At 42.9% G+C, this 26,522-nt stretch overlaps 1 protein-coding gene across 6 annotated transcripts in view; it reads right to left on the reverse strand.

The window, feature by feature from the left end:
• Positions 1-2,214: 2,214 nt before the first annotated feature.
• DENND5B (DENN domain containing 5B) overlaps positions 2,215-26,522 on the reverse strand; it is a 97,387-nt gene continuing 73,079 nt past the window's right edge. For 3 of the 6 annotated variants that reach the window (XM_081211989.1, XM_081211988.1, XM_081211990.1), the window contains 14 exons: positions 25,629-25,739; positions 23,997-24,128; positions 23,178-23,330; positions 21,738-21,816; positions 20,351-20,432; positions 17,697-17,825; positions 16,141-16,262; positions 14,099-14,244; positions 12,407-12,525; positions 11,816-12,003; positions 11,594-11,676; positions 9,919-10,045; positions 8,623-8,797; positions 2,215-6,852 (listed from right to left, as the gene is read on the reverse strand). In XM_081211989.1, the coding sequence (XP_081068115.1) occupies positions 6,669-6,852; positions 8,623-8,797; positions 9,919-10,045; positions 11,594-11,676; positions 11,816-12,003; positions 12,407-12,525; positions 14,099-14,244; positions 16,141-16,262; positions 17,697-17,825; positions 20,351-20,432; positions 21,738-21,816; positions 23,178-23,330; positions 23,997-24,128; positions 25,629-25,739 (1,830 nt within the window). In that variant the 3' untranslated portion in view covers positions 2,215-6,668. The remainder of the gene's footprint in view (positions 6,853-8,622; positions 8,798-9,918; positions 10,046-11,593; positions 11,677-11,815; positions 12,004-12,406; positions 12,526-14,098; positions 14,245-16,140; positions 16,263-17,696; positions 17,826-20,350; positions 20,433-21,737; positions 21,817-23,177; positions 23,331-23,996; positions 24,129-25,628; positions 25,740-26,522) is intronic. The other 3 variants (XM_081211991.1, XM_081211993.1, XM_081211992.1) reach the window with 1 other exon arrangement.

Here is a 26,522-nt window from a genome sequence, read left to right on the forward strand (position 1 = left end):
CTGAAGTGTTGGGACCTGGGATTCCGGCTCAGCCAGTGAAGCTCCCTGGCTGACCTTGGGACAAGTCAATCCCTCAGACCAGCCTACTGCATAGGGGACAAGGGGCAGACCATGTGTCACCTAGAGCTCCTTGGAGGAAAGGCAGGATGCAAATGTAATAAAATACATAATTGTGCATGTAGGCAAGTAGTGTTGGAGCACAGACTTTGGATATCTAATTAATAGCTGCCAGTCTGTGACATTGGTCACCCAGTCCTGATTCACGGTCTCTTAATTTTAATATCAAGGAGAAACACGTTTGTGAAACACGTTTGCCAAACAGGAGTTTAAAAGCCCCTTGGGGCACAAAGAACTACCTGCCCAGTCTGGCCATCAAAAGCGTTGCATACAGACTTCAAATTCTACCCAAACTATCTAGGGCTGAAGTCATACCAAATAAACTGAAATGGTTGATGCTTTATTATCACTTGTGCTTCTAAAGTGTGCATTTCCTTTAACAACTCAGTTGATTCAGAGCATGGTGCTGATAATGCCAATATATTGGGTTCGATCCTTGTATGGGCCACCTGCATACGTCTGCATTGCAGTGGGTTAGGCTAGATGATCCTCTGGGGTCCATTTCCAACTCAACAATTAAATCTTTCCAACAAGTATTTTCATGTCCACTACCAAGAATTGCTGTTGTGTTTTGGTGGTGGGAGAAGTCAACCTGGTTACACAGCCATCATGTTAAGTAGGTGGGTGGGGAAAGTGTGATTACCGTATTTTTTGCTCTATAAGACTCACTTTTTCCTCCTAAAAAGTAAGGGGAAATGTGTGTGCGTCTTATGGAGCAAATGCAGGCTGCGCAGCTATCCCAGAAGCCAGAACAGCAAGAGGGATCGCTGCTTTTGCTGCGTAACGATCCCTCTTGTTGTTCTTTCTGGCTTCTGAGATTCAGAATATTTTTTTTCTTGTTTTCCTCCTCCAAAAACTAGGTGCGTCTTATAGAGCGAAAAATACGGGACTTTGGAAAGCAAGGACAAGGAGACTTGTGGGCAAGAGGTAAGGAGTAAATCCCAATGAATGCAATATACTTCTGAGTAGACGTAAAGGATTGCAGTCTCTCCAATTTCCAAACGTGCCCACTGGTCCAAAAAGGTTGGCAGTCCCTGACAGACAGGTTTGGAATGCATGCTAGTTACAGAAAACTACGGTATTATTGTAACTATAACATGGATAGGTAGAGTTTACATAAATTGTGAACAATTAACTGAGATATTTTCCTGTTGGCTTTTATTCTGGAACATGGTGTTCAGCCTAGTTAACATTATGTTTAAAAAAATGAAATTCGAGCAGAAAAAGCAAATTTAATGCAACCATTAAAATCTAAACACCACTTTTTAAAGGCAATTGCACTTCGTAGGTAGCAGACCAATTCTACAAGCATCATCAGCTTAATGGAAAATTAGACAAAAGTAAGACTGTGTTAGGCAGTCTTTTGGTCAATCAACCAGTCAAATATTACAAGAATGCCAACCCTAAAGACTTGCAAATAAAATTCAAAGTAAGAAGTAATAGCAAAGCTAGGGTACAAGACGCCTTTTGTTCAGCTGGTATTACTTCTGCAATATTTTCCACTTTGGTCTAGTGCAGACTACTTCACAAAAGTAGTAACTGGTAACAACACAACCAAACTTGCACTATGTCAATTAACAACTGTAATGGGAAGGAAATTACTGTCTCTATTCATGCCCAAATGGATTGTCTGCATTTGCCATTTTAACCCCTTCACCCTCTAAATATACCTGCCTATTGTTTCATATGCTGACATCTTCCATTTTGTATACATGACAAAGCCAGCGTAGACGTCGCTGTGACAGGAGTGCAAAGATGCCAGGCATATGGACTTGGGAGAACACATCTTTGAGACTCTGGACAGTAGAAAATGAACTTAATGGGCCTAAACGAGAAAAATAAATATTGACAGCATACCCCAATCCCTAAAAATAGTGTTGATGCTATACCTCCACAGTTCAGCCTATTAAATTCTACAAAGTATTTTTATTTTATTGGCCTTAATTAAAATAAAATATAATAACAATAATTTCCATAGCATCCTATACCCGCAGGTCTCAAGGTGGTTCACAAAATTACAATATAAAACCACAAAATACATAATCAAAATATAAACAGAAACAGCCAACCCCCCCCCATGAAGCATCACATGACACATTGTTGTTCTCAGTTTTATTTGTAAATACCATTGCATGAAAAGCTGCATTTAATAGTAATCCAAACCCTGGAAAAAAAACACCCATGTCAGTTTGTGATATGTATGCTAAAGTGCTTGAAATAACAATACTTTTACTGATATTCACTTCCTGAACATTATCCAGTCCTGATTAAATTATGAATAACGTGAAGATAAAACAGCAACATATTCTGAAGATATTTAAGGGTGGGGGCAGAATAAGTTCTGTAATAAACTCTGTCAGGTATATTTATACATTTCAAGTGTAACACACGACGTTTCCTTATGAGAAATGCACCTTCACTTGATTGGGAAGAGGAAAATCAATGTTAATTATGTCACAGCACCACCTCTTAAAACTTGCTCTAAACAAAAAAGCAGCTAACAGCCCCATCCCAAACATCTTTACTCAGAGATCAATCCCAGTTAAAAAATAATGGCATTTACCTCCAAGTAAATGGGCTGCTAAAGTGTTAATTAGAAAGATGAAGCGGTGGGGTTTCCTCTGCTCTGAGACAACCACATTCTGGTTTGCCTCAAAGACCCATAAACTGTGTTACATTATTGATCTACTTTGCAATTCTACTTCATAGCTTCAAATGTTCTTACTATGTTAGCTTAGCAATGCTATAAAGAATGTACAGTGCTTCGAGAGCTGCTGTTCCTGAACACAGAATTTTTACTTGGTAAGCTACCAGAAAGCCTTAGTTGCCTTAAAAAGTTGGGTTTCTCAAAATCAACAAAAGCTCATTAATACTGATGTTCAAAAGGTACATTAAATTCCAGAGAACCACGACTACTAAAGTCTTCCTCACTCTTTTAAAGAAACTGGAACAGTTTCTGAAAACTGCAACGGGTGGGGAACCTGTTTCAAGTGATCAAAATTGTTTCTTAAACAAAAAAGTTGCACACAACAGGAATAAAACAAATGTAACGGAAGAACTGCACTCCTGAAGATGTCAAATAGAATTAATCTACCAGAGATCAATCTCATGCTTTAGAAATACCTTAAGGTTGTTATAATACTACACATTTATACAGTGCTTTATTGCCTAAAAGGAAACTCAACACCCAGAGTGTCCCTTTCACACCAGTTCCAATGAAATGCTTTACAGAAAGAAATTATATAGTGAGGCAAGACGTCCAGAGCAACATGCTAGAGGTGGATAGAGACCCGCTGTGAATTTCAGGGGAAAAAACTTTTATCGGGTGTCTCTCTTTATCTGCATCAATGGTTATTTTCCCCATGTCATGAAATAAATGTCAAAGCAGAAAGGGGAAAGTACAGAAAACCAGTAGATGCAGGGGGAGATGGTAGTCAGTTAAGGAATCCAGGTCTCAGATTCTTCTGGAATGAATGCAGCCATCCAAGTAACATATTGCTTTTTATTTACTGTCATTTAGTAAAACAAGACGTGGGACTTCTTCCACGACTGGGGCCAGTTTTGAGACATGTAAAAGCAAAGCACATTGATATCTGGACAATTCCTTTATTCTCCTGTTCAGTTCTGTACCAGATCCTCATTTTTCTTAGCTCAGTCTTCTTAGCTCTAGTACAAAGGAATTTTTCAGAAATATCAACAGGCAAAATATAGATAAAACTACAAACAATCCACCATTTGTTTCTTGAGAAAAACAGGAGTGAAGGCCAAATTGTATTGGCTATCTGGAAGTTACAGGAAAACGAGGAAGGGTCAAATATATCTAGTAACTGTACAGACTTGGATTTTCAATTTTCATTTCTCTTCTAACTAGGGCAGAGTAAATGAAAAGGAATGAAAGATCAAATAACTTATCCAGTTTTTCATGGGGTTGCATGTTACTCCACAAAACAGTTAGCTCTGGAAATATTTAAAATCATGTCCGAGATTGCAGGAACGTGTCTTCCATCAACATCGGACTGGGGTTACTTGGAGAGGTAAATACATGGTTAGGGTAAAAAGGAAGCTGGTTTTGCTTGAGAAGGATTATCTGGAAATTTCTCCCCACCCCCAATATGTGTTCTGAAATTTTGGTGAGTATTTTCAAATGCGTTCATGTTTCATGGTCATGTTGCCAGGGCAAGTTTCATGCATTGGGATTCATGTGCTATTTCAGCAAATGTTGTGGCCAAAGGTGCCACCTAACTTTTCAAGGGAGCAGAGGTATTGGTGAAATATCTTGATGCGTGCAAGCCACTTGTTGGCTCCGAATCTTCTTCTGGTTTATGGTTAACATTCCCAGCTTTCTGCTCTTTTTTTGGATAACAAATTCACAGGTGAAGGGCCTTTGGAGGTCCCAGGTATCATTACCAGAAGAGGGGCGGAAAGACACATTGCACATCAAAATACAGGGTTCTCAAAGCTAGGGCTGCTGTTGAAGTACAAATTGGCAGCAGTTGGGTATGCACTTAACCCTTCTTCCATCCACCATGTTCTCCCTCAAATCCTTTCCCTGCCATTTTTCCTCGACTTGTGTGCAGGATGCAAGTTTCTGATAGAAGCAACTCTCTGCCATTTCTCCCTTGCAAATGCCCCTCTCCCTCTGCCACTTTGCACACTGATGGAAAACCCCAGCCTTGGGAGCCCTGTGTTTGTCACTGAACATACTGTCTCACCCTTAATATCACGCCCTAAGAGAATTCCCTGTCAGCGTACTACTTAGGAATATAATCTGTTAAATGAAATAAATAGAGGCTTTGCACACTATGCTCTCGGCTGCTTTCTTTCCCAAATACAGTGTATTTTGCTTTCAGGGTTTTCCACCTGCTTCAGCCTTAAGGGGCCCTCTCTCTTGGACTCTCTCAGTTGAGGGTGGGGGAATAGAATATTATACGATACATCTGCTATCTGTGCTGCCTCACTATCCAGTACTAACTTTTGCAGAATATTACTTAAATTGGTCTGCTTAAAGCAACTTGTTTTGCTTCTCAAAATATTGCATCTATCCACTTGTCAGGATAGCCTCTGGATTTGGGTATCTGTTGCCTCTGCACAAAACCAAGGGATGCCTTACATTACGAGGTGCACAAACCGCTGTTCCAGTGGGATGCTTTCACATGCCACTGTGGCATCACAGCAATGCTGAGTTCACATGGGAGGAGCCGAAATGCGGCTACTTCCCTGTGCCACCATTGCTCCCAGGTAGAGCTACGCTGGTACCATTGCCAAGCCCTCCCATGCTCCTACTGGCTTCCTCTGTTACCCAAGTGACATGGGAAGAAGAAATGCTGAAGTAGCTACCAGACCACTAAGGCAACATAAGCATCATCCCTTAGGGGAGCCTTTACCTAACTGCATGGGAGGTTATTTCTGCATGGCAACTCCCCACATCCTGGTCGTCTTGCCTAGAGCACCTTGCTATATACAGACCCTTTCTGTCTACATGGGAAGAGTTGTAGCATTCAAAGGTTATAAGCAGCCTCCCATAGGAGTAAGACAGTTGCAGGGCAGGGACGCTGCTGACATTTTAAACCTTCCAAAACAATAAAACAGAAACTGTTTGTGATAAGAGATTGCCTTCCTCTCCCCTTTCAAAAATGTCTCCTGAAGCAGGCGTTGCAACAGAACTCCAAACCCCAAATGGGGAGTGAGGAGAAAGGGGAGAGGGAGGGGAGAGAGAGAGAGAGAGAGAGAGAGAGTGTTGAAAGGCCAGTTAACCACTCAAAGCTCTAGTATAGCTTTTCTCCTCTTTTTGTAATCCAGTGGATCCCTGTTCAAAGCTCAAGAACTCATGTCCAGTGTGAAGACTTTCCTTTGCACCACTTGCACCGACTGACGAAAGTCAGGGAGGGGATCCAGAATCCTATGATTCACAGCTTATTGGATGCACACAAACAAAGGTTTGGATCTAAATGGAATAACGAGACCCCCCAACACATACAGGGAACAGAGCAAACAATATACATTCACAAGAAGAATACAGCAGTGGCTACCCCAGAGAGTCTTCAGTTGTTCCTCTGCAATATGAAAAAAAGCCCCCCGCGCTACGTTTGTACAATATTTACAGATGGAGTGGCTTTTTCCCATACTTGCAAGAAATGCTTCCCTCCTTCACCCAACCCTATAAAGTTGTTTTAGGCTACATTTCCTTCCCTCCCCCAATCCCAAGAACACTGATTCTAAGAAAAGTTCCATATTGGTAATATTTCTGAAGTAAGGTAGCCTATTTACACACAATGAACACACGAAAATACTCTATTTTATACTAAACCTCTGGTTTGAAAACTACAATACTGCAGCGTAGCTTGTTTGCGGCTTTGGGGCAGACCAGTAAGGAAACTACACAAGCAAAGAATCTGCCCACAACCCCTACTCTCACCTATCAACAAGCTGTTTTTTGAAACACACAGTGGGGCAATACCAGCAGCATTTGCATTTTAACAGATCCATCCTCTCCCAAATTCAACATTTGCCTAGGAGAAGAGCGAGGCAGAGCGGGTCTGCAAAGCCATACACTACACATCCACCCCTTTGACGAGCGACCCTTCCAAGACAATGCTGAAGTCCTGCAGTGTCTGTAGGACTCTGATGAGAGAATTCACCATCATGCGGTCACGCAGGAGAGCGTTCTCTTCGTACATCCGAGTGATGGCTGGGCACTCCGCCAGTAAGGGAATCCACTGCGGGATGAAGTGATCCCTGCAGAAGAAATTGTATCATCAACCAATTTATGGTACATCCAGATACTTTACGCAGACATAACATTTAATCAAGGGTTTCCTTCCTTTCTTCCACTGCAAATCCCTCAACCGTTATTATAGATGGGCAGCCAAACAGGACCCGAAACCATGGTTTGAAGCAGTGCTTCCAACAACCGTTTTAATTAACCATGGTAAGCTTACATCTCCATTGCAAACCACTGTTCAGGCACTTTCCCCAACGTCTCGAGTCTTTGTGCAAGGTGAAAAGCAAGCCTTGTTGGTATCTCCCAACAAGTTTAGCTTGAGAAGCCAAATGATGCTTTCACTGCACACTGGCATATTAAACCAAGGTTACTGCAACAAACACAGATGGGAGCAGCGGTACTTTTAAAGATGCTTTGCTAGGTAATTACTTGCAGAATGTTGGTTTCGTTGTTGCAAGCTACAGGGTAATATCAGTGAATCACAGAATCATGGAATTGTAGAGTTGGAAGGGACCTGAGGGTTCTCTAGTCCAGTCCCTTACAATGGAGGAATCATTTTGAAGAAGCATTTAAAATCATTGTATCCTATCCCACTAAGGCTGGAATGGGGAAGCTGTGGCCTTTCAGTTGTTGGATTGCAGCTCCCATCAGTCTCAGAACAGCCAGGAATACAGGATTATGGGAGCTGGAGTCCAGAAGCATCTGAAAGGCCACAGCTTCCCCAACCTTGCGCTAAGAGTTCCCAAAAGTAGCACCTGGAAACATCGGGCTAGAAAAGAGATCATGAGGAAAGAACAGCAGAAAAGCAAAACTGAAAGTAATCATGCAGCAGCTGCTGTTAAGAGCACTTGCATATTTTTCCAAATCAGAGGATAATATTTGATGTTTGATTCAGCCTCTGAAAATTATGTTGAATGTGGCCAAACAATGGATGGGATCTGAAGGGCTCAATTGTTGAGTTGCAGACCCATTTCATTTGCATTATTGTTGCCTCAAAACAGATGGCCTGTTTCAAAAAGAAATCAAATGCCACGAAGAAGCAAGGAACAAGTTATTTGTGCCATTGTCAGAAAGACTCATCTCCAAGAAATCAGAGTGTTTAACTGCTGGTTCTCCCAGTGTAATGAAACTGTTTGTTAAGGACTCTATCTTGCTCATGCAAAGTGGCTGAAGCTGGCCACAAGAGAGATCAGCATCTTTTGAGAACTGGGGGGGGGGGTACATTTGGATGAATCAGAAGCCACTGAGACATAGACTGTAAACTGCCCTGTGATTCTTGGATGATGGGCAGTAAAATTTTAATAAATAAAATAAAATAATGTATCTGTTGTATGGACTGAGAGAGATGGTTGTCCATTAACATACATTTCCTAATAATCTGTGCACATCATATAAAAGGCAAGATTGCTGAAGGTGACAAGCTATTTTACTGCTAGTTTACAGTAAGTACTATAGCAGCTTCTGGTAGCTGCCAGAAATCTGTTCAAATCTGCTCAAAAAATCCAGATTAAAGAACTCAAAAGAGATCTAACAAATGTATACAGAGGAAGAGCTTAAAAATAGATTCCAGTCAAAAATATTAGAGGTATTACTGGGAAAATCCTGGCTCCAAACCCAGCTTTTAATGATGCCACCGTGATTTTGGGCAAGCCACATTCAGTCTCAGTTGCCCATTTTGAGGGGCTGGAAATGGTCTACATGACCTCAGAGTGTTGCTAAGGAAGAGAACAGCTTTGGAGACTTTTGCATCTTAGAAGACATTTGTGAGCAAACGACATACGTACCGAGTTCCAAGGCAAACAAGAATTTGGAATTTGCCGTCCTTCCCTATGTTCCGTGGTGCCGTATTGATGGCATTTACATAGTGGCAAAATGTTTTGCAGGAGGATTTTTGAAGAAGAACATCCTCTTCATTGTCCCCAAGCTGGTCAGTAGTCTCAAAGTAGGCAACTGTCTTTTCTGAAGGTGGATGATGGGGGGGAGGGGGGGAGAGAGAGAGAGAGAACAAAAGCTCACTGAATGTAGAATGCAAATAATCTCTCAGCCCTTTCAACCTGCCATTTTGTTGAGTGACACCCTTCAGAAGCTAGGATTCACAAGTGCAAATAACACATAGCACTGAAACTATGTAACTAGAGGCAGGGCTGTATTTGTGCTAAAACAAAAGTATTAAACTTTTAAGTACACCCAGCTTGATCCAAAACCTGCACCATGAAAAACAATTCTGAATCATTTGTGCAAGTTGAGTGTGATTGCACAACTTCTTCAGTAACTAAGCGTTTAGAAGCCACAGATTCATGGCAATTAGGACTTTGAAATTACTATTATATGAGGAACAGTTAAAGTAACCATTTTGTCATTATGTCTGAAGTGATTTCCTGAGTGACAATTTGGCCTAGGCAGTTCCAGAATCACAGCTAATTTATTGCCTCAGAGTGCATTCCTAACACATTAACGCACAGTATCCATGAATTCAGAGGTAATGACTGCCTTGAAGGCATTTTGCACATTCTGTTGCTTTACACTGTCTTGCAAGTTAAGGGTCACTTGGCAAATACAGGCCTGTTCAAACAAAGGAAGATATGGACCTGCCTAGAAAAATCCAATTTTCATTGCATATGGAATGTCTTTGTGAATTTCAGGGAGTGGCAGCTGTGGTGTGGGAAGTAGCCAAGTCAACCATGTGTGCCATTTCCCTTCCCCATTTAAAATCTTACCAGTGTGGCAAGATACCTGTCCATCAAGAAGCATGACCCACACTATGAAAGCAATGTGAGAATAAGGCAAGAGATGGTATAAGACTTTCCCCCTCTTTCTGAGCTGTTTATTACTTTAAAAGCAAAACAAAGTAATCGCCAGTTTGCTAGTCTGTAAGTAGCTCCCCCACTTGTTGACCAAGGTGGACTACTCCACATTGTCCAATGGTCTAACAGTAGGGCTGGCTGAATGGTTCTCTCAGCAAGTAGCCACCAGTTAGAGATGGGCGGCATTCAATTTCACCAGAATGACATGAAGTCCAAACTTGTGGACTTCAGGAAATTGGGCCCATAAACCCCAATTGAACTGAATGTGCCAATTACCTATGAAGTCCCAGATGAAGACATTCTTATGGAAGATGCGAGCAGACTTGAAACCATGGTGGAAGACCTGCTCCAGTGCTGCAACCAGACCATTTTCTCCACATAAGAGAACAGTGAGGCTTCCCCTCTACAGAAAGAGAAAAAATGGTTGTGAACACTGGCATACCAACACAAGCTACTTCTGATTCCCCCCCCCCTTTAGCTATGGATGCTTTTTAATCAGCTTTCAAGACTTGTTATGATGAGTGCAACTTGGTTTTCCATGTCTGCACCTTAGGCGGAAATGTGATCTGGGTTCAGAGATGGGGAACTTGTGAACTGCAAAAGCTGCATTTCATGAGTCAGTTTTGGAGCCAGTAGATACCAGGGTGAGGGAGAGCGTTGTTGCTGATGCAGCTCCCTTTCCGGATACTTGCAAGATTTACTCTGGTGCGCAAGGGCTAAGAAGTTAATGGCAGCCAAGAACAATTGGCATTGCCCCAGATTCTTTATTCCTCATATATACTAATAACAACCTCAGTATTCTGAGTACTGGTCCCTATTTAGCCAAAAAATACACCACAGGAGAGAGATGTCAGTGGACTTGGGGGAGCCTTGAGTTTGCAGAAGTACACAAAAAAACACCCCTCTTTACAAAGCATCAGAGGAGGGGTGCTGGGATATCAAATAGCCCAGTAAGGACTGAGTGTGCTCAGTGACCACAAGATGCTAACTGGGTAGGTTTGCTGGGGGCAGAGAGAGGGGATGGAATACAGGACTGATCTACACCAAACATTTAAAGTGAATTCAGTACCCATTTAAAGCCCACAACTTCTCCCAAAAAGTGGGGGAAGCTGTAGTCCCGTCCCCCCCGAGACCTACAATTTCCAATACTCTTTACAAACTACAGTTCCCAGGATTCCTTGGGGGAAGTCATGGGGTTTTAAAGTGCACCGGATGCGTTTTAAACATGTGGTGTTGATCTGCCCAGAGATATGGAGGAAGGCATGAATGAAAACAGTGAGCAGATGCAATCCACACTTCCAGCGTTTTGTTGCAGGAGCTACTTGCATGTTCTTCTAATTGAGAAAGAAGGATCTAGAGTTGGGTAGAGATTTGGTACAGCAGTGAGCTATGGCCAAGTCACTGCCTGTTCATCTCTGTGCTGCAAAAGTTGCGTTATGAAGTCTACATCCCATTTGCTCACATGGGAACAAATATCTGAACATCATGTCAAATGCTGGGGTTGTTAAATTCTGCTTTTCCTTTTCTGTAAGCTAGTTGGCCTGTTTTTAAAACTTTGAATGGATTCAGAAACCCTTTGCATCCACTGCAAATATTGTGGGCAAAAACAATGTGGTCCTGAACTGCTTGAAAGACAGATACCATCTTAATTTCATGCTTTCCACCAGGAAACTCTGAACACATTTATAAAAAAGAGTGGGGTGGTAATGGCAGTTGCTGAATGTCTGCTTCAAGAGCAGGATCACATAACAAACAATGAGCAGTTAGGTGATGAACTCCAAAGCTTGCCACAATGATGAATCTGAATCCAGAAATTTCGTAACGTTATAATTTGATCAAGATTCTGCGCCTCTTCCACATAACCCTCTTGTCACCCCAGCAGCCAGTGGAAGAGGTTTGCTAACATCCCCTTTGCAAACGTTAATATAATTGCAATTGTTTGAGAAGGTACCTCTTTTTCAGGTTTGTGGAAATGCTTCACAATATTGTTCACAGCCTCCCCGATCCCCTCCTGGATCTGTCCTGCATTGGGTTCTGCAGAAAAAAGGAGCGGGGGGGGGGGAGAGAAAGGAGGGCAGAATTCAGTCTCAAGAGATTCGAAGGTTCAAATGATAAGAGGGAATTGTTAAAAATGTCATCATTGATGGTGTTACCGCAAGAAGTTATGTCTTACTTGTATTTTTCCCGGTGAGAGAAGTGATACTCAATCTCCGGGCTGTCGTTGGGGATTTCTGTTGAGGTGGGGTTCGGCACTGCTTCCCAAGATCTTCATCCGATGCTGTTGAAAGCAACTCTCCTATGAGAATCCTCTCCAGGCTCCCATCATCAACACCCTTCCCCAACCATCTTCCACATGGGAACCTAAGGGGTCACAAAATGGAGTTGGAACTGGCTTCAGTGTTCTAGTCAGAAAGGTATAACCACACAAGCTCGAACGTACAGTTAAACCACAAGTTTTGGGATTTCTTGTTGCATCAGTTCATATGAATGGGCTCACTGTAGGGCTAGTGTAATCCCACATTAAAAAAACTTGTGAACTAATTTGCAAGTATGATTAAGACTGCAGTCTTTTACCCACTTACCTGGGAGTAAGCCCCATAGAATTCAATGGGACTTACTGTACTTTTGAGTAGACATGTATCTGCAAAGCAGTAAGTGAAAGTGATCGTATTCATATATTTAGCATCTCAACTTTAAATAAGATAGAGGAGTTTAGCCTTCCTTGCCTTTAATATAATGTTTTCCTTCACTCTTCCAGACTTACTTGTAAGTGTGCCCTGTGATTTCATTTCTGACCATGACACAATCCACCAGCCATTTGGCTAACAGTCCCGAGTTGTCATGACCTATCTGAACAGTAGTTAGCTTCCCCAAGTTCTGACACTGAAAAGAGAAAAGGACAAGCTTAATTACTTTTAGTATAAATATGGCAGCCTTTGCTCCCTCGGAGCGGTCTCTATATTTCAAAGTCCCTGGATGTACATTGCAGATGATCCAAGCATGACTAAATGTTATAATCAGACCAAGTGCGATCTGGTCCACATATGAATCTTCTTAACTTAAAAGACTGCAATATCAAGCAATGACCTGTAAGTGTGTGAATGAACCACTACTGATCTAACAGCACAGATACACTGCTCATTTCAGCCTTATGTATGTCAAACACTATGCTTTGCAATATCAGTCAGTTTATTTATCAAGCATATAAACCCAAAGACTCTAAAGCAACATACATAATTCTGTCCCCCACTCATTTTATCCTCATAACAACCTTTGTGAGCTAGGTTAGGCTGAGAGACAGTGACTTGGCACAAGATCAAACAGTGTGTTTCATAGCCAAGTAATCACCATCTAATTTGGGGGCCCTACACACCTCTGGTAAACAAGGACATACCAAAATGAGTGTGATAAATGTGGGCTGAGTCAAAAGGCAACTCGCCACATGAGCCATAGCTGCTCTGCTAGATTTCTAGAAGACAGATTGCTGTTGCTTCTCAGGAGGGAGAGGGGAGGCCAGCACGGGGCAAATGTACCTGGTGAGGCACTTCTGGCCATGACCAAATGCCATGCGCCAAGCAGGGATCACGCACTGTCAGTTGTGATGGGGGAAAAACTCCCTGTACTCTCAGGGAACTCAGCCTCTTTTATTATGAAAATTGGTGCCGCAATACAATACCAGCCACCATCACAAAACAAAGCTCCGTGTGAGCCCTTAATCATTTCCAGTGTTTATAACTCTCAATGAAAACATAATGGGTCCCCAAAGATTCACGAGAGAGTGCCATCTTATGAGCAATGCAGAGAAACGGCAGATCTCTTCGCCAGCATTATCCTTACTGAGCTTTTAAAAAGGAAAGTGACAAGGAGCCATAAAGCTTCCCTGTTCCCCGAGAGACCAGAATATATTGTGGCTGTCTATCAGAGAGCAAAGCAGGCTCCTTTTTGCAGCAAAAAGCTTCATGCTTTTGCTGGTCATCAAGTTATTCCTGCAGGTTTTTAAAAAGCACCACTGGGAGCTGCTTAAAATTCTACCCCTGTCACAATTTTAAACAAGGGTTTCCTGACAGCGGCAGCAACCAACATCTGAAAACAGGGCGGAAGTGCATTACACTAAACCAGGGGTCAGCAACCTTTTTCAGCCGTGGGCCGGTCCACCGTCCCTCAGACCATGTGGTGGGGCGGACTATATTTTTTTTTGGGGGGGGAGGAATGAACCAGTTCCTATGCCCCACAAATAACCCAGAGGTGCATTTTAAATAAAAGCACACATTCGACTCATGTAAAAACACCAGGCAGGCCCCGCAAATAACCCAGAGATGCATTTTAAATAAAAGCACACATTCTACTCATGTAAAAACAGGCTGATTCCCGGAATGTCCGCGGGCCGGATTGAGAAGGTGATTGGGCTGCATCCAGCCCCCAGGCCTTAGGTTGCCTATCCCTGCACGAAACTCACCTCAAATGTCATTTCTAAAAGGTTCTTTGGGATCTGCATTATTCCAGTATCTCCCAGTTCTCCCGAAACACAAATCCATGGGTTTGACGTGGTGATTGCATTGCTTAGTTTTTTAATGGGGATTATCACCGTCCTATATGGAATCACTGCAAATAACAGAGAAAGAACATTTAAAAGAGTGTCTTCATATTATAAATTCAGTACTGCAGGCCCACTAGGAACAACACCGTTGCTACTAAATATGTAGCAGGATGCATACATCAAGGTTGTTGCTGTTGCTTTTTTAAAGAGAACAGTGTCATTTGCAGAGATAGGCTGACTGGGATCTCCAGGTAAATTTCTGGGATTTGCAGAAGATCAGCAGGGATTTCCAACTCCCTGTTGTTAAGCAACAACTTTTTAAATGAAGACACATTCCTGGGTTCAGAAGCACTTGGAAGCACAATGTATCTCTGCTCTCCTTTGTAAGCCAACACTTTGCCCTTGGCTCCGGCAGGTTTAATCCTCTTCCCTTGCTTCTCTCTCTGCAGCTGCTTTTTGCATTTTAAAGGGAAGCCTCCACTGGCGACAATGGAGCCTCCTTTGAAATGCAAACTTTGGCAGGGAGGTGGGGAAGGAGAGAGGAGGAGAAACTTGCTCAGGCTTCCCTGCAGCTGCTCTTTACAAAACAAAGAAACATGCCTGTTAATTGCATTCTGGCAATCAGCATCATTTCTGATTTGAGCTTTAGTTACTGTTCAATTTGGGGGCTGGTTTTAAAATGCAGGGGTCTTCTTTTACAGTATTTTGGGAAAGTGCCAAGTTTTGGTAATAAATAAATAAATAAAAATGTGACAAAGTTTTCTGCATGGTTATTTCCCTCTCCCATGGTCAGTCAATAGGTTGTGCTTCTTACCTTGCTGATTTCAGCATAGAACTAGCTATGTATATGTTCAGCTTTTATCATGCAATAATGCAAGTAGCCACTAGGTGTTGCTATTACTGCACAACCAAAATTAAAAGAGCAAGCAAATTTAGGAATTAGCTGCTATTTTTAGAAGGCAGGGTGGATGTCAGGAGGCAAAAATTCATACTTGCTGTTCTATTTCCATGGAGCTTTGCTGTACACATTGCCATTAGTGTAAAGATGCAAGTTTGGTGCCTCCACCTCTCTGGCAAAATTGAAGGAACAGTCATAAAACTGGTGCAGTTTTGAGATGTATATGGCACCTGCCCCCCTGCCCATGTGCCTATCAATCTATCCTGCTATCAAACCTGAACTGCCTTTCAGTACATTTTTTTCCTGATGCTCCAATTAGGCAGATGGGTCAAGGGACTGCCATTTAAATTTCTCACAATGCCTCAAATATAGCATCTTTCATGGGCAGGGGTTGCTAATACTGCCCTCCAGATAATTGTTTGAATACAAATTCCATCATCCCTGTCCACTGGCCATGTCATTGGGGCTGATGGGAGATGTGGTCTAAAAACATCTGGAGTGTCACAAGTTCTCTGCCCCTGATATAAGTCATAATTACAGAATTGATATTATTATTATTATTAATTAATTAATTAATTAATTAATTAATTCAACTTCTACACCACCCTATACCCGGAGGTGTCAGGGCAGTTCACTATGTCAAAGGCAACCAATGCCTCTTTCACTTATATATTGTGTAAACATGCAGGAAAGGCAAACAATATGGGTCAAAACTTTTCATATATTTCCACAGATAATGTGGGAACAACAGTGGAAGAGGACCTCGAACGGGGATGCAGAACTTGGCTCGCTCCAGATGTTGCTGGACCACAACTCCCATCTTTCCTGACCTTTGGTCACACTGGCTGTGTTGATCAGAGTTGAATTCTATCATGATCTGGAAGGTTGTGCATGCAAAGGAGGTGTACGCCTACAGTTTGCGCAAAGAGATAGCAACTTGACACCAAATGGGGAGCAGTGCTGATCGCAACAGCCATGACTTCAGGCTTTGTTAGACGACCACAGTTATTCCTTTATCACACAGCAGCAGCTCAAGCTGAGGATGAGACTCCACCCTACTCACCGATGGTGGTGAAGACACTTGTGAAGCAGAAGTAATTCACAGCGTTGAGCGAGAGGAGGTGATAGAGGAACTGTTCCCGCTCTTCTTCGCAGCGCAGAAAGGCATAACGCTTGTACAATTTCCTGCAAGAAACAGGGAAGATGTTTAGAAGCCCCTGAGAACAACAGAACTCTATTAGGGAAGTGCTGGAGGAGAGAAAAAAACTAAAGGCGAAAGTAGATTAATTGTCCTTGCACCATCTAAACAAAACCACCTGTCTATGTTCTTTCCTTCTTCCGTTAATTCTTAGACATAATGAAAAAATGCGATAGTTCCGGTTTTTATTTCATTTCTTTAATATGCCAGTATAGGATGCATGCAATAATTTAGGTAAGTTTTGCGAGCTTGTTAGGAAAAAAGCAAATGTTTGCACAGCCAGGGCTGGGCTACTGACCGCTCTAAACCAAGTACTTTTAAGGATGATTCATTTCTTGAATCTGTCTTTCTGTTGATACTAGGTACAGTCCTATTCCTTGTAGACACCTAACTTGTTTTGAAAAGGGCATTTAAAGTGGTGGGGTGGGGGGTTTGAATTATGTTACAACGCACAGTAGATTGTATGGGAGAAATGGTTTGTCTTTATGCTTCATAAGTGATTTTATTGATTAAACTGCATGTTGTCTAGAGAACTATTAAGGACGATGAGGACAACGACAACAACAAGAGGTTTTTAAGGTACCCTGTCCAAAGCCATACAGTGGTACCTCAGGTTAAGTACTTAATTCGTTCCAGAGGTCCGTTCTTAACCTGAAACTGTTCTTAACCTGAGGTACCACTTTAGCTAACGGGGCCTCCTGCTGCTGCTGCGCCGCCGGAGCACGATTTCTGTTCTCATCCTGAAGCAAAGTTCTTAACCCGAGGTAATATTTCTGGGTTAGCGGAGTCTGTAACCTGAAGCGTATGTAACCTGAGGTACCACTGTATGTGGCATGCATATATATATGTGTGTGTGTGTGTGTGTGTGTGTAGTAAAGCAGCCATTTGTTAGCCTTGTACCCACACCTGTTAAAATGCAGAGTTCTTTGTCTCCCCATAATTGGTTGCTATCCATGTCCAATGGTTCAGGGTGGTGGAGTGACCAAAACATGTTTTGTCACCTTAGTGCCCTCCAGATGTTTCAGACTACAACTCCTACTATGGCTGTGGAATTGAAGACTTGAAAACACATGGAAGACAGTGGGTTGGTCAATGTTGGGCTAGCGTTAAGCATCTAGAGCAGATAAGAATAACTTTTGGCCCTCTGGGTATTGCTGAACTACAAGTCCCATTGTCATTGGGTATGCTTGCTGGAGCTGATGATCTAGAACAGGGACGTCCAACTCTCATGAAACCATGCTACCTCAAGCACCAAAAACAGAAGCTTTCAGTACCCAGGTGAAACCAAAGAGCTCTGCAACACATTCCAAAGTGCGTTTATCCAGAAGCAAGCCTATATATTGAGTTTAATTTACCCAGAATTTTTTTGCCTCAGATGAGGGCCCTAAAAAGGACTGATCCATGACAACCACATTGCTTACTTTGCCAGGGCTTGGTTGGAAAGCAGCTGCTTGAGATGCTGAGACAAAAGTTTCTTTTCAAGGGACAGCCGTATCCAGGCTCTAGCTCGGCCAACGTCAGTCTTAATTTCACTCATGTTCTGAATGTGCCTGAAGGAAAATAAAGAAACCCACAAGTTAAAAAGAAAGAAAGAAAGAAAGAAAGAAAGAAAGAAAGAAAGAAAGAAAGAAAGAAAGAAAGATACTTCTTATATGTTGCATGATTTTCAGCTAAGTAACTGAGACTGGTGTGAGAAGACTTCAAGCTTGAGAAAGATACTTTCCTTCTTTTTTTGGAACCAAAGTTGGTCAGAGACAGATGCAAAATGATAGTTCAGAGACTGAGCCAATTACCTTCTCCATCCCATAATCATGTGCTAGAATGACCTGCCTGTAAACTTACATATTTTCATCTATGTTACTACAGATCAGGTGTTACATGCTTCCTCCCAGTTCTTAGAAAGACTTAATAGGGGAGGAGGTAGCAGACCTCCAAATGAGACTCCTTAGTTGCTGTGCAGGTACCAGGCTGCACCAAGGCCTGCTGGGAATAACTATGTGAGAAGCTTTAGGTTACACAGAAGGAGCCTACACACCATGGCTGCTCCCTCTGCCATCACTGCCCCAGTTCCAAAAGGGATAAATGCTGGCATGGGTAGGAGCTGTGTTGTTGTTGCTGCAGCAGCAGCTTAGCTGCAACAGTTAAGAAGAGAAGGCTGCTTATATCACATGCCAGAACTGCAATACGCTACAATATATTTGCACAGCCCCAAACACTGCATTGCTTCCTGCAGCTTTTCAAAAACAAAGTGCCTGCCAGGATTTGCTCCGCATACATCCCTGACCTCAGTTAATAGTTTTGCCTGAGATGACACAAATTTATTGTGGTTCCCAACTCCTCACACAATTAAGACCTAAAGCGAGCCCTTGAAACTCCGGCAGGCTGTTTCAAAGCAGTGAGATAATCTCCTACAGCTCCCTTTGTCCTTTGTTAACAACTCCCACAGCCTCCCCTTCCTTGAGCAGTGACTCACTGCAACCATCCAAATAACTACAAAAGAGCCTTGCTTCTGGCGCTCCCAACACTTGCTGCAAAGCAGCCCCCTCATTTTTTGGCTCAGTCTCTGACAGGCAGCTCTTAGGCTTCCCAGCACAACACAACTGGGCATGTGATCAGAAGTCCTTGAGAAATGCAATGCACACACATTATTCACCCGCATCGTGCTGAAACATTCAGCTTAGCTATTTAAAGCCTTCTGATAGGGGACTATATCAAAGCAGTCGCCTCCCTGTTCCCATCTTTGATCATGAGCTCCATTTAAAAGCACCAAAACACTACAGGCAGATAAATAATTTCCCTAACCTTGCCAAAGAAAATGGAGGTGGACATTGACGGCTGTTTCCACTCAGACCCAAAGGGTGGAAACTTTGTTCCCAGCATGCTCTCCTCTGCATGCAAAGATATGCTCAGGGAAGCAGATTAGACACAACAGATGATAACACAAAACTGAAACGTATTACAGCCACCTTATGCTCTGGGGCTGATGGTAACATTCAGACTCTTGGCAAGGATACTTTAAATATTCAGTACGAAGACACAATGGGTTATCCCAGCAAAGTCATTCTGTTAGCTCAAGGACTTCTGTTTTCAAAGAGGACATTTCTTTTTCTGAAAGACTGAGTAGTTCTGGTGTGGGAGGGAGAATATTTATCTGGAATGGACTGAGGTGAGGAGAACAAGATGGGGCTCTCCTTTTAAGCCCTAGGATTAGACTAGGTTGACAAATGTCTTCTGTCACTTCCAGGCCCTGCCCACAGAAGCCCAAGAATAGATTCTGGTTGGCTCCCTAGAGACCAGTCCTGCCCTTGCTCTCCTGCCCAGCTGGCTGTAGGACACGGGTGGCGCTGTGGTCTAAACCACTGAGCTTCTTGGGCTTGCCAATCGGGAGGTCAGCGGTTCGAATCCCCACGATGGGTTGAGCTCCTGTTGCTCTGTCCCAGCTCCTGCCAACCTAGCAGTTCAAAAGCACGCCAGTGCAAGTAGATAAATAGGTACTGCTGTGGCAGGAAGGTAAACGGTGTTTCCGTGCGCTCTGGTTTATGTCACGGTGTTCCGTTGCACCAGAAGCGGTTTAGTCATCCTGGCCACATGACCCGGAAAGCTGTCTGTGGACAAACGCGAGATGAGCGCCACAACCCCATAGGCGCCTTTCACGGGACTTAACCGTCCAGGGGTACCTTTTTTTTAAACCTAGCATGCACAAATACCCCACGGTCACAGAAAAGGGTGCCTGCTGCCCCCACCTCACATGGAATCACAGTTTGGCTTCCCCAGCAAGTGAAGGAATTGGGATTTGTTGAGTGAACTTCATGGATGAGTGGGGATCAGAACCTATATCCCCTGGGCCTAATCTAACACTACACCATACTGACATATCACATCACATCCCTGAAGCTGTGCGGGAAAAGATTCCTCTCCCTGACTCATTCTTTCCATGCTCTCAAGTATTGCAAAAAACAACAACCCCAAGGCAAAATATATTTGATGGCCATAGAGCTGTAATATGCATCAGGATTCAGTTTTAGGCTGTGGTATCAACATTTTAAGCCATCATTTTACATATTGAATCTCATACCTCATATCACTGATAAGCGAGACTCTCAGAGTAGGTAACATAAGCCCTGTGTCAGACTTCCTTCGTTCTGGCCCTACGGCAACTGTGGAGTGAGGGGGGGGGGAGGAAAGCTGCATTAATTTGTTAGCGACACATTATCAGGAAGCTGCAGAAATAATCCTAAGCCTCTTTCAGAACTCCACCAGGAGCAGAAGGGTGTCATGCAAAGACATTTCTACTTGTCTGCCACAGTTTTACATCATGGCAGCTTACTGGTTACTTTTCCCTTTAGTTAATCCAGAGCTGGACTCTGTAGATTTAAGAAGAATCCGAAAAAAATGCTTCCACTTTTACAATTGTAAAAGCTACACAAGACTGTCCGTGCAAACGTCATTGTTGTGTGTTTTTTTACACATGAGAAATGCAAATGATAAAGTGTTTGGAATTATGCAAGTTATTACCATCATGTAAAAGGCATATTATGCCCAATTGTGTAGTCTAATTTCAGTGCCTACTCTACAGCCTTTTCATTATCATGAACAACACACAGATCCCTCCCTAACAGTCTGGCTAGCTCCAAGCATTAAATAGCTACACATCACAAAATTTTATATATTAGAAGCAGAAATATGTCATTGAAGTTTTACAGGCTAGAGCTGGAATAAAGGGAACACTCTACTTCTCATTCCAATCCTTCCTCCTTAGGCCTTCTTTTTTTATCATCGCCCCCCATCCCACAACCCCTTCTCTCCTCCACTCTTATCCCCCTCCAATTTGCCATCTTTCCATGCTATTGTCCCTCTCCCAGCCAATATGGACAACTCCTTCCCATTTTCCTGGTGGGGGAGAGAGGAAGAGCATCAAGGATGGAAGAGACTAGAGAAGGAATGTGTGGCCTTCCAAGAGGTTGTTAGGACTCCCAACTTTCATCAGCACCAGCCAGTGTGGACAGTCTGTGTTTGTCAACTGATTCCAGCTGTACCAGAAGCAAACACTCATCTTCAAAATTGTGGGAATAAACAGCCTATTTAAATGTCATTAAATACTTCAGAACAAGTTAACATTCCCATATAAGCTTGCTGTGGGTATACAAGACCACCCAACCCACAAACAATAATGACACTGCTTCTGTAATATTTTACTGATAAGGCACTCAGCAGTTTTTGATCCAAAGGATCAAGTCCTAGGAGAAATTACTGCAAAGCACACCAAGACAAAAACTGAGTCACTCTGCAAAACAGTGTGCCCACCAACTATTTGGATCTCTGCAGGTGCTTAGCAAATTTTAGGAGTACATTTATTTCTCTTCCTTCTTTGGCCATCACCCATAGTTGAGTTAAAATTTCCTTTATAAGGTACAGCTATTGATGCTGCACAAAGCCACTTGACCAAAGTATTCTGTACTCACTTGGGGATTCTGCAAGCTGCTCCTGTTTCTCTTCCCTCTCCTGGTACTGAATTAAATGGGACCACAATGCAGATTTCCCCTTAAAAACAAAACAGATTTTCAGAAACCATTTGCAGCTTTTTCCTGCTACACAGTACAAATATACCTAAATCAGTTTTATGGTGTCACTTTTATATTTCCCTGCAGAACAAAACACTGCATTTTAGCCTGTGAGGCAGGTTAGGTTTAAAGAGAGTGGTTTCCCCCAGGGCCACCTGATAAGCTTCAGAGCAGAAGTTTGAACCCGAGAGTCTTGTATCAGAGTCCAACAGTTTTATTGCTATACTACAATGGCTCTTGCCACACAGCAAGTGAAACTATGAATGGAAGAACTATGCAGGCCACACTCTGAAATGCTCCTTTCTATCCTGTAGATTTACATGGGGCTTGGAGCCCTGCATATCTGGACTCCAGCATCAGAACCAATCACCACCATGGCATTCAGCTAACCTATAACACTTTGACTGATTGACTTGACTGATTAGGATTCTATACGTATGATCTAGTTGAGATTCCTGCATCACAGGGGGTTGGACTAGATGACTCTCAGGGTCCCTTCCAACTCTACAGTTCTATGGTTCTAGGTATTTCAACCCATTCATCCAATCCACAAAGTTAGAGCTGCACGTGTAAGTACTTATATTCCTTATATTGCATCACAAACTCACCAATACCCATGCTACAAAGGTGCAAGGGCTGCTTTGCGCATGATGCTTTTCCTAAAGAGTGCACTCCCATGTAGAAAAAAGCCCCAAACCCATACCAATTAAGAGACACAGCTCTCGGTGGGTAAGCGCATTTTGCATAAAAAGAGATTCTATGTTCAGCTCTCAGTATCTGCATTTAAAATGATCTTAGGTAGCAGGGGGTGGGGAAGGCATCTACCTGAAACCTCGGCAAATAAATAAAATGTCTGAATTCCATTAGATACTAAAGACCAAAATGCTTTAATAAGCTTGCTGTGGGTATAAAAACAGCACTAGCACTAGCACCTTACAGCTGCCTCCAAAGATGTAATATTTTACTGATAGGTGCAGGTCAACCATTTCCGATCGAGAGGATGAAATATACTGTCAATCTTTGTAGACAATATGGACCTAGGTGGACCAGTGGTCTGACTCAGGATTTAAGACTCCTTTACTGAGATGGTTCCATGCAACAACATGCATGGTTTCATCCAGTCACGAGGTATCAGGGCTAAAGCAGGTAACTGCTTGAGGCTCCAGCAACCCACTGACAGAGCAGACAACAGTCGTGGGCTAGGTGAATCAATTGTCGAGCAGTGTAAGGCGAACATCATACGCTCCCAGAAGCACTCTAAGATGAGTGACAGCTTAGTCCTAAAAGGGGGTATGAAATAGTATAGCAGCTGAGGGTCTTTGTGTCTTCCAAATCACTGACCTGTTTGACCAGTAGTCCATGACTCCAAATTCTTTCCAGCAAGTCACAAAGGCTAGCAATGAGCGTATTCTCTTCCAGACCCGTAATGTTGGCCTCTCCATGTCCAAGCTCAACAGCTTCATGGCCCATCTTCTCTACCAGCATACGTTTAGTCTGCAAACAAGCAAGGGATTTACAAGCATCATTACGCAAAGCATGGAAACTCAACACAGTAGCCGACCAAGGAATCCACGGAGCTGATTATTATGCTGATTTTAATTGCTGTCTGTTGCTTTATTGCCTTTCTTCCTGTGATCTATTTTCAGGTTTTGCAAGTGGCCCAAATTTGGCAAAAGGTGCTTTAGAATCATCTTAGTAAACAAAAAGCAGCGAAACAGCAACTGGATAATCTATCATGCTTTGCTTTAATTTCTAGTGATGTGAACCTCACTGAGGCTGGTTGTATCATTATGTGAAATAAGCTACAAAGCAGGACTCCCTCTTAGTATGTGCAGAACCAGTGAGATGATCAGATCTGTAGACTCTCCCAAGGGATAACCCTCTGCAGTCTAACACAAGAGGGGAAAATACTAGTCCTCTACATGCAAACCACTTCCTATCCCATTCATAGTAAGTAAACCATAAAAAACAGCCATATTCCCACACATTTTGACAGGAAACTATAGTACACTCGCAAGAATTTGGGCATTCTTTTAGGGCAATGCTGCCACTCCACAGTGAAGGGTTTGAATGAGGGGAGTGGAACCACGCCTCGCAACACAGATGTCTTTTTTTCAGCAAACCACATTTTTACCACACACACACGCTCAAAATACTTACCTTCATTCGACATTCTTTGAGTAAACCTTCTACGAATTTCCAGTTTGTTTGAGCAATGACAGCGGGAGAAAGATCGGAGAGTTTGGGCTGCCTCAGATTTTTCCCCAAGGTCCTTGCTTCTTGCATGTACTTCTAATCCAATGATAATAAAAAAACAACAACTAGAATGAACACAAAAAACACAGCACAAGCACCTCTGCCCTCCTTAATTGACAAACTAACTCTGCACTAAAAAATAAAACAAAAATAATAAGATGTGGGGCCAAGGTGATCCCCCCCACCCCCTCAAACGTCAAGAAGCTGGAAGTGAGAGGTCAGAGAGGTGGAAATAATACCTGAACAAACAGTAAGTTTTGTGTAGATGGTTTTCAGCAGGCATCAGCCTTATAAATACACAGGTAGGGAGAGAAAGATAGACTGCAGTTGAACTGCATGGGCTGTCAAACTGGCTACACAGCTCACATCTGTTTTCTGCCTGTTAGTGGAGTTGGATGCAACATATATTTTGGTGCCTGAGGCAGAAAGCCCACATCTTCACACACACAAGATATTACAAGATATCCTAGATATTACTGCTGTTCAACTGTACCCCCAGATCTGCTGAACTGCACTGCTTATGCCTGATGAAATGCAGGGCTGGCCATATTGGGGGGTGGGAGAGATGCACCCTCATATTCTTGGGACACATCTGACACCCCTGATCATTGAAGGATGAAAGGGGGAGCATAGTAAGGCTTCTGGCTGAATCCTTTTGCGGGAAAGGACTTTGCTATCCTCTCCATACTTCTACCTTGCCTCTATGACATTGGAGCAGGCATCCCCAAACTCGGCCTTCCAGCTGTTTTGGGACTACAATTCCCATCATCCCTGACCACTGGTCCTGTTAACTAGGGGTGATGGGAGTTGTAGTCTCAAAACATCTGGAGGGCTGAGTTTGGGGATGCCTGCGTTGGAGGCACAAAGAAGAAGAGCAGGGCGGCTTTGAAAAAGCTCTTGTTGATCCTCTGCCGCTCTTCCTTTGCACCCCTGATGGCAGAGATGCAAAGGAGAAACGCAAAGGGGGAGGATCAGAATGCTCACAACCCTGAGCAAGGTTCTGCAACAACCATTTTAAGTATTTATTTTTTTCAAAATAAAGTAAGTGACTGTGCAAGGATCAAACAGCAACTGCTTTGGAAAAATAACGGTGGAGAGAACGTAGCAAGCTAGAGAAAAGGGTGAGGATTAGGATGAGGAAAGGTGGTAGTCATCTTTTAAAGCGTGGTTCCAGTCAGATAAGTAGCAGAAAAAGACCACCTATATGGCCTTGGTCTTTGCAAGCCACCTTGACAACATTAATATGGGAATCAGGATTTTAGATGTAACAAAAAGAACTAGCTCTGCGTTTGCCGGGACCTGACTGGCCACGCATCTCAATTTTTTTGCCTGCCCAACAAACTGTTCTGGAAAATGAGAGGCTGAACTTGAACACCTTTCCTAGGCCTCCTGTTGTAAAACCAACACAAGAATCATCTGCCTGAACAGAACCACACTTTATGGACTGCTATAGAGGGGTGCATAGAATTCTACACAAAAAAGCAGCGGTTAGCGTGAGAAGGAAAGCAGCTCTGGGCAAAATTAAATAAAACATACCAGACAACATTCAGAGAATGATTTTTTAGGTGGTCGTGCAGGAGGAGGTGGGCCCTGATCCCACTCCCAGAATGCCAGTGAGTTCTGACGGATCAAGAACTCCTCCAATGGCTAAGAGGAAGGTGGATGTAACGAATGGCAGAAGCAGCAGATGGAGAAAAAGGAGGCGGCAGAACATGCATGCATAAGAGTCAAAGCAAAAACAGAAAGAAAGAGTAAATACAGTACAGGGATGAAGAAATCAAAAAGCATGGAAGCAATTCATATAAAACGTCACAAGGAAATGCTTCTGAGCTGTCACATTCGATAGCATCAACGCTCACAAATAACACATTCCTTTTGTTTCAGCAGAATAAGCTTTCACATTTGGGTATGTATAAAATGCAGGGCTTCTCGCCCTCCCTAAAACTGCACTCACTGTATTAGATGCAGAATTCAGCAATGTCACAAGGACCAAATGGCATTAAGAATAAAAAGGTAACTAAAAAGAAAGCAGCACAGTGACTTTGGTCCTTGCAAAAACCCTGTGTTGTTCCTGCTTGTTTCAAATGGGCAAAAAAAGATAAAGAGGAATGAGACAAAGACGTATGGTGTTTTAACAAGCCACGCAGGAATCCCTAACCTTCAGGTGCAGCTATAAATCTAGCACGCTCCCATTTAAAAGGCTAAGCAGCATGCCACTCGCACACAAGTTGCTGGGATGAAACCAAAGCAAAACGTGCTTGTTTTGCTCAAGCACTTAATCTCCAGGAAAGATTTATTTGTAAGTCAACTGCTAAGTATAAGGCAGAAAAGAACTGCAATCTGGGGCTCTGAGGGCAGAGCCACTCATTGCGGGCAACCTTGGCCTGCTAGGTCTCACTCACAACTCTGCACAGGAAGGGAGTGCCCTTT

Source organism: Podarcis bocagei (genome assembly GCF_964188305.1).
Source record: "Podarcis bocagei genome assembly, chromosome: 10".
NCBI classification, from domain to species: domain Eukaryota; kingdom Metazoa; phylum Chordata; class Lepidosauria; order Squamata; family Lacertidae; genus Podarcis; species Podarcis bocagei.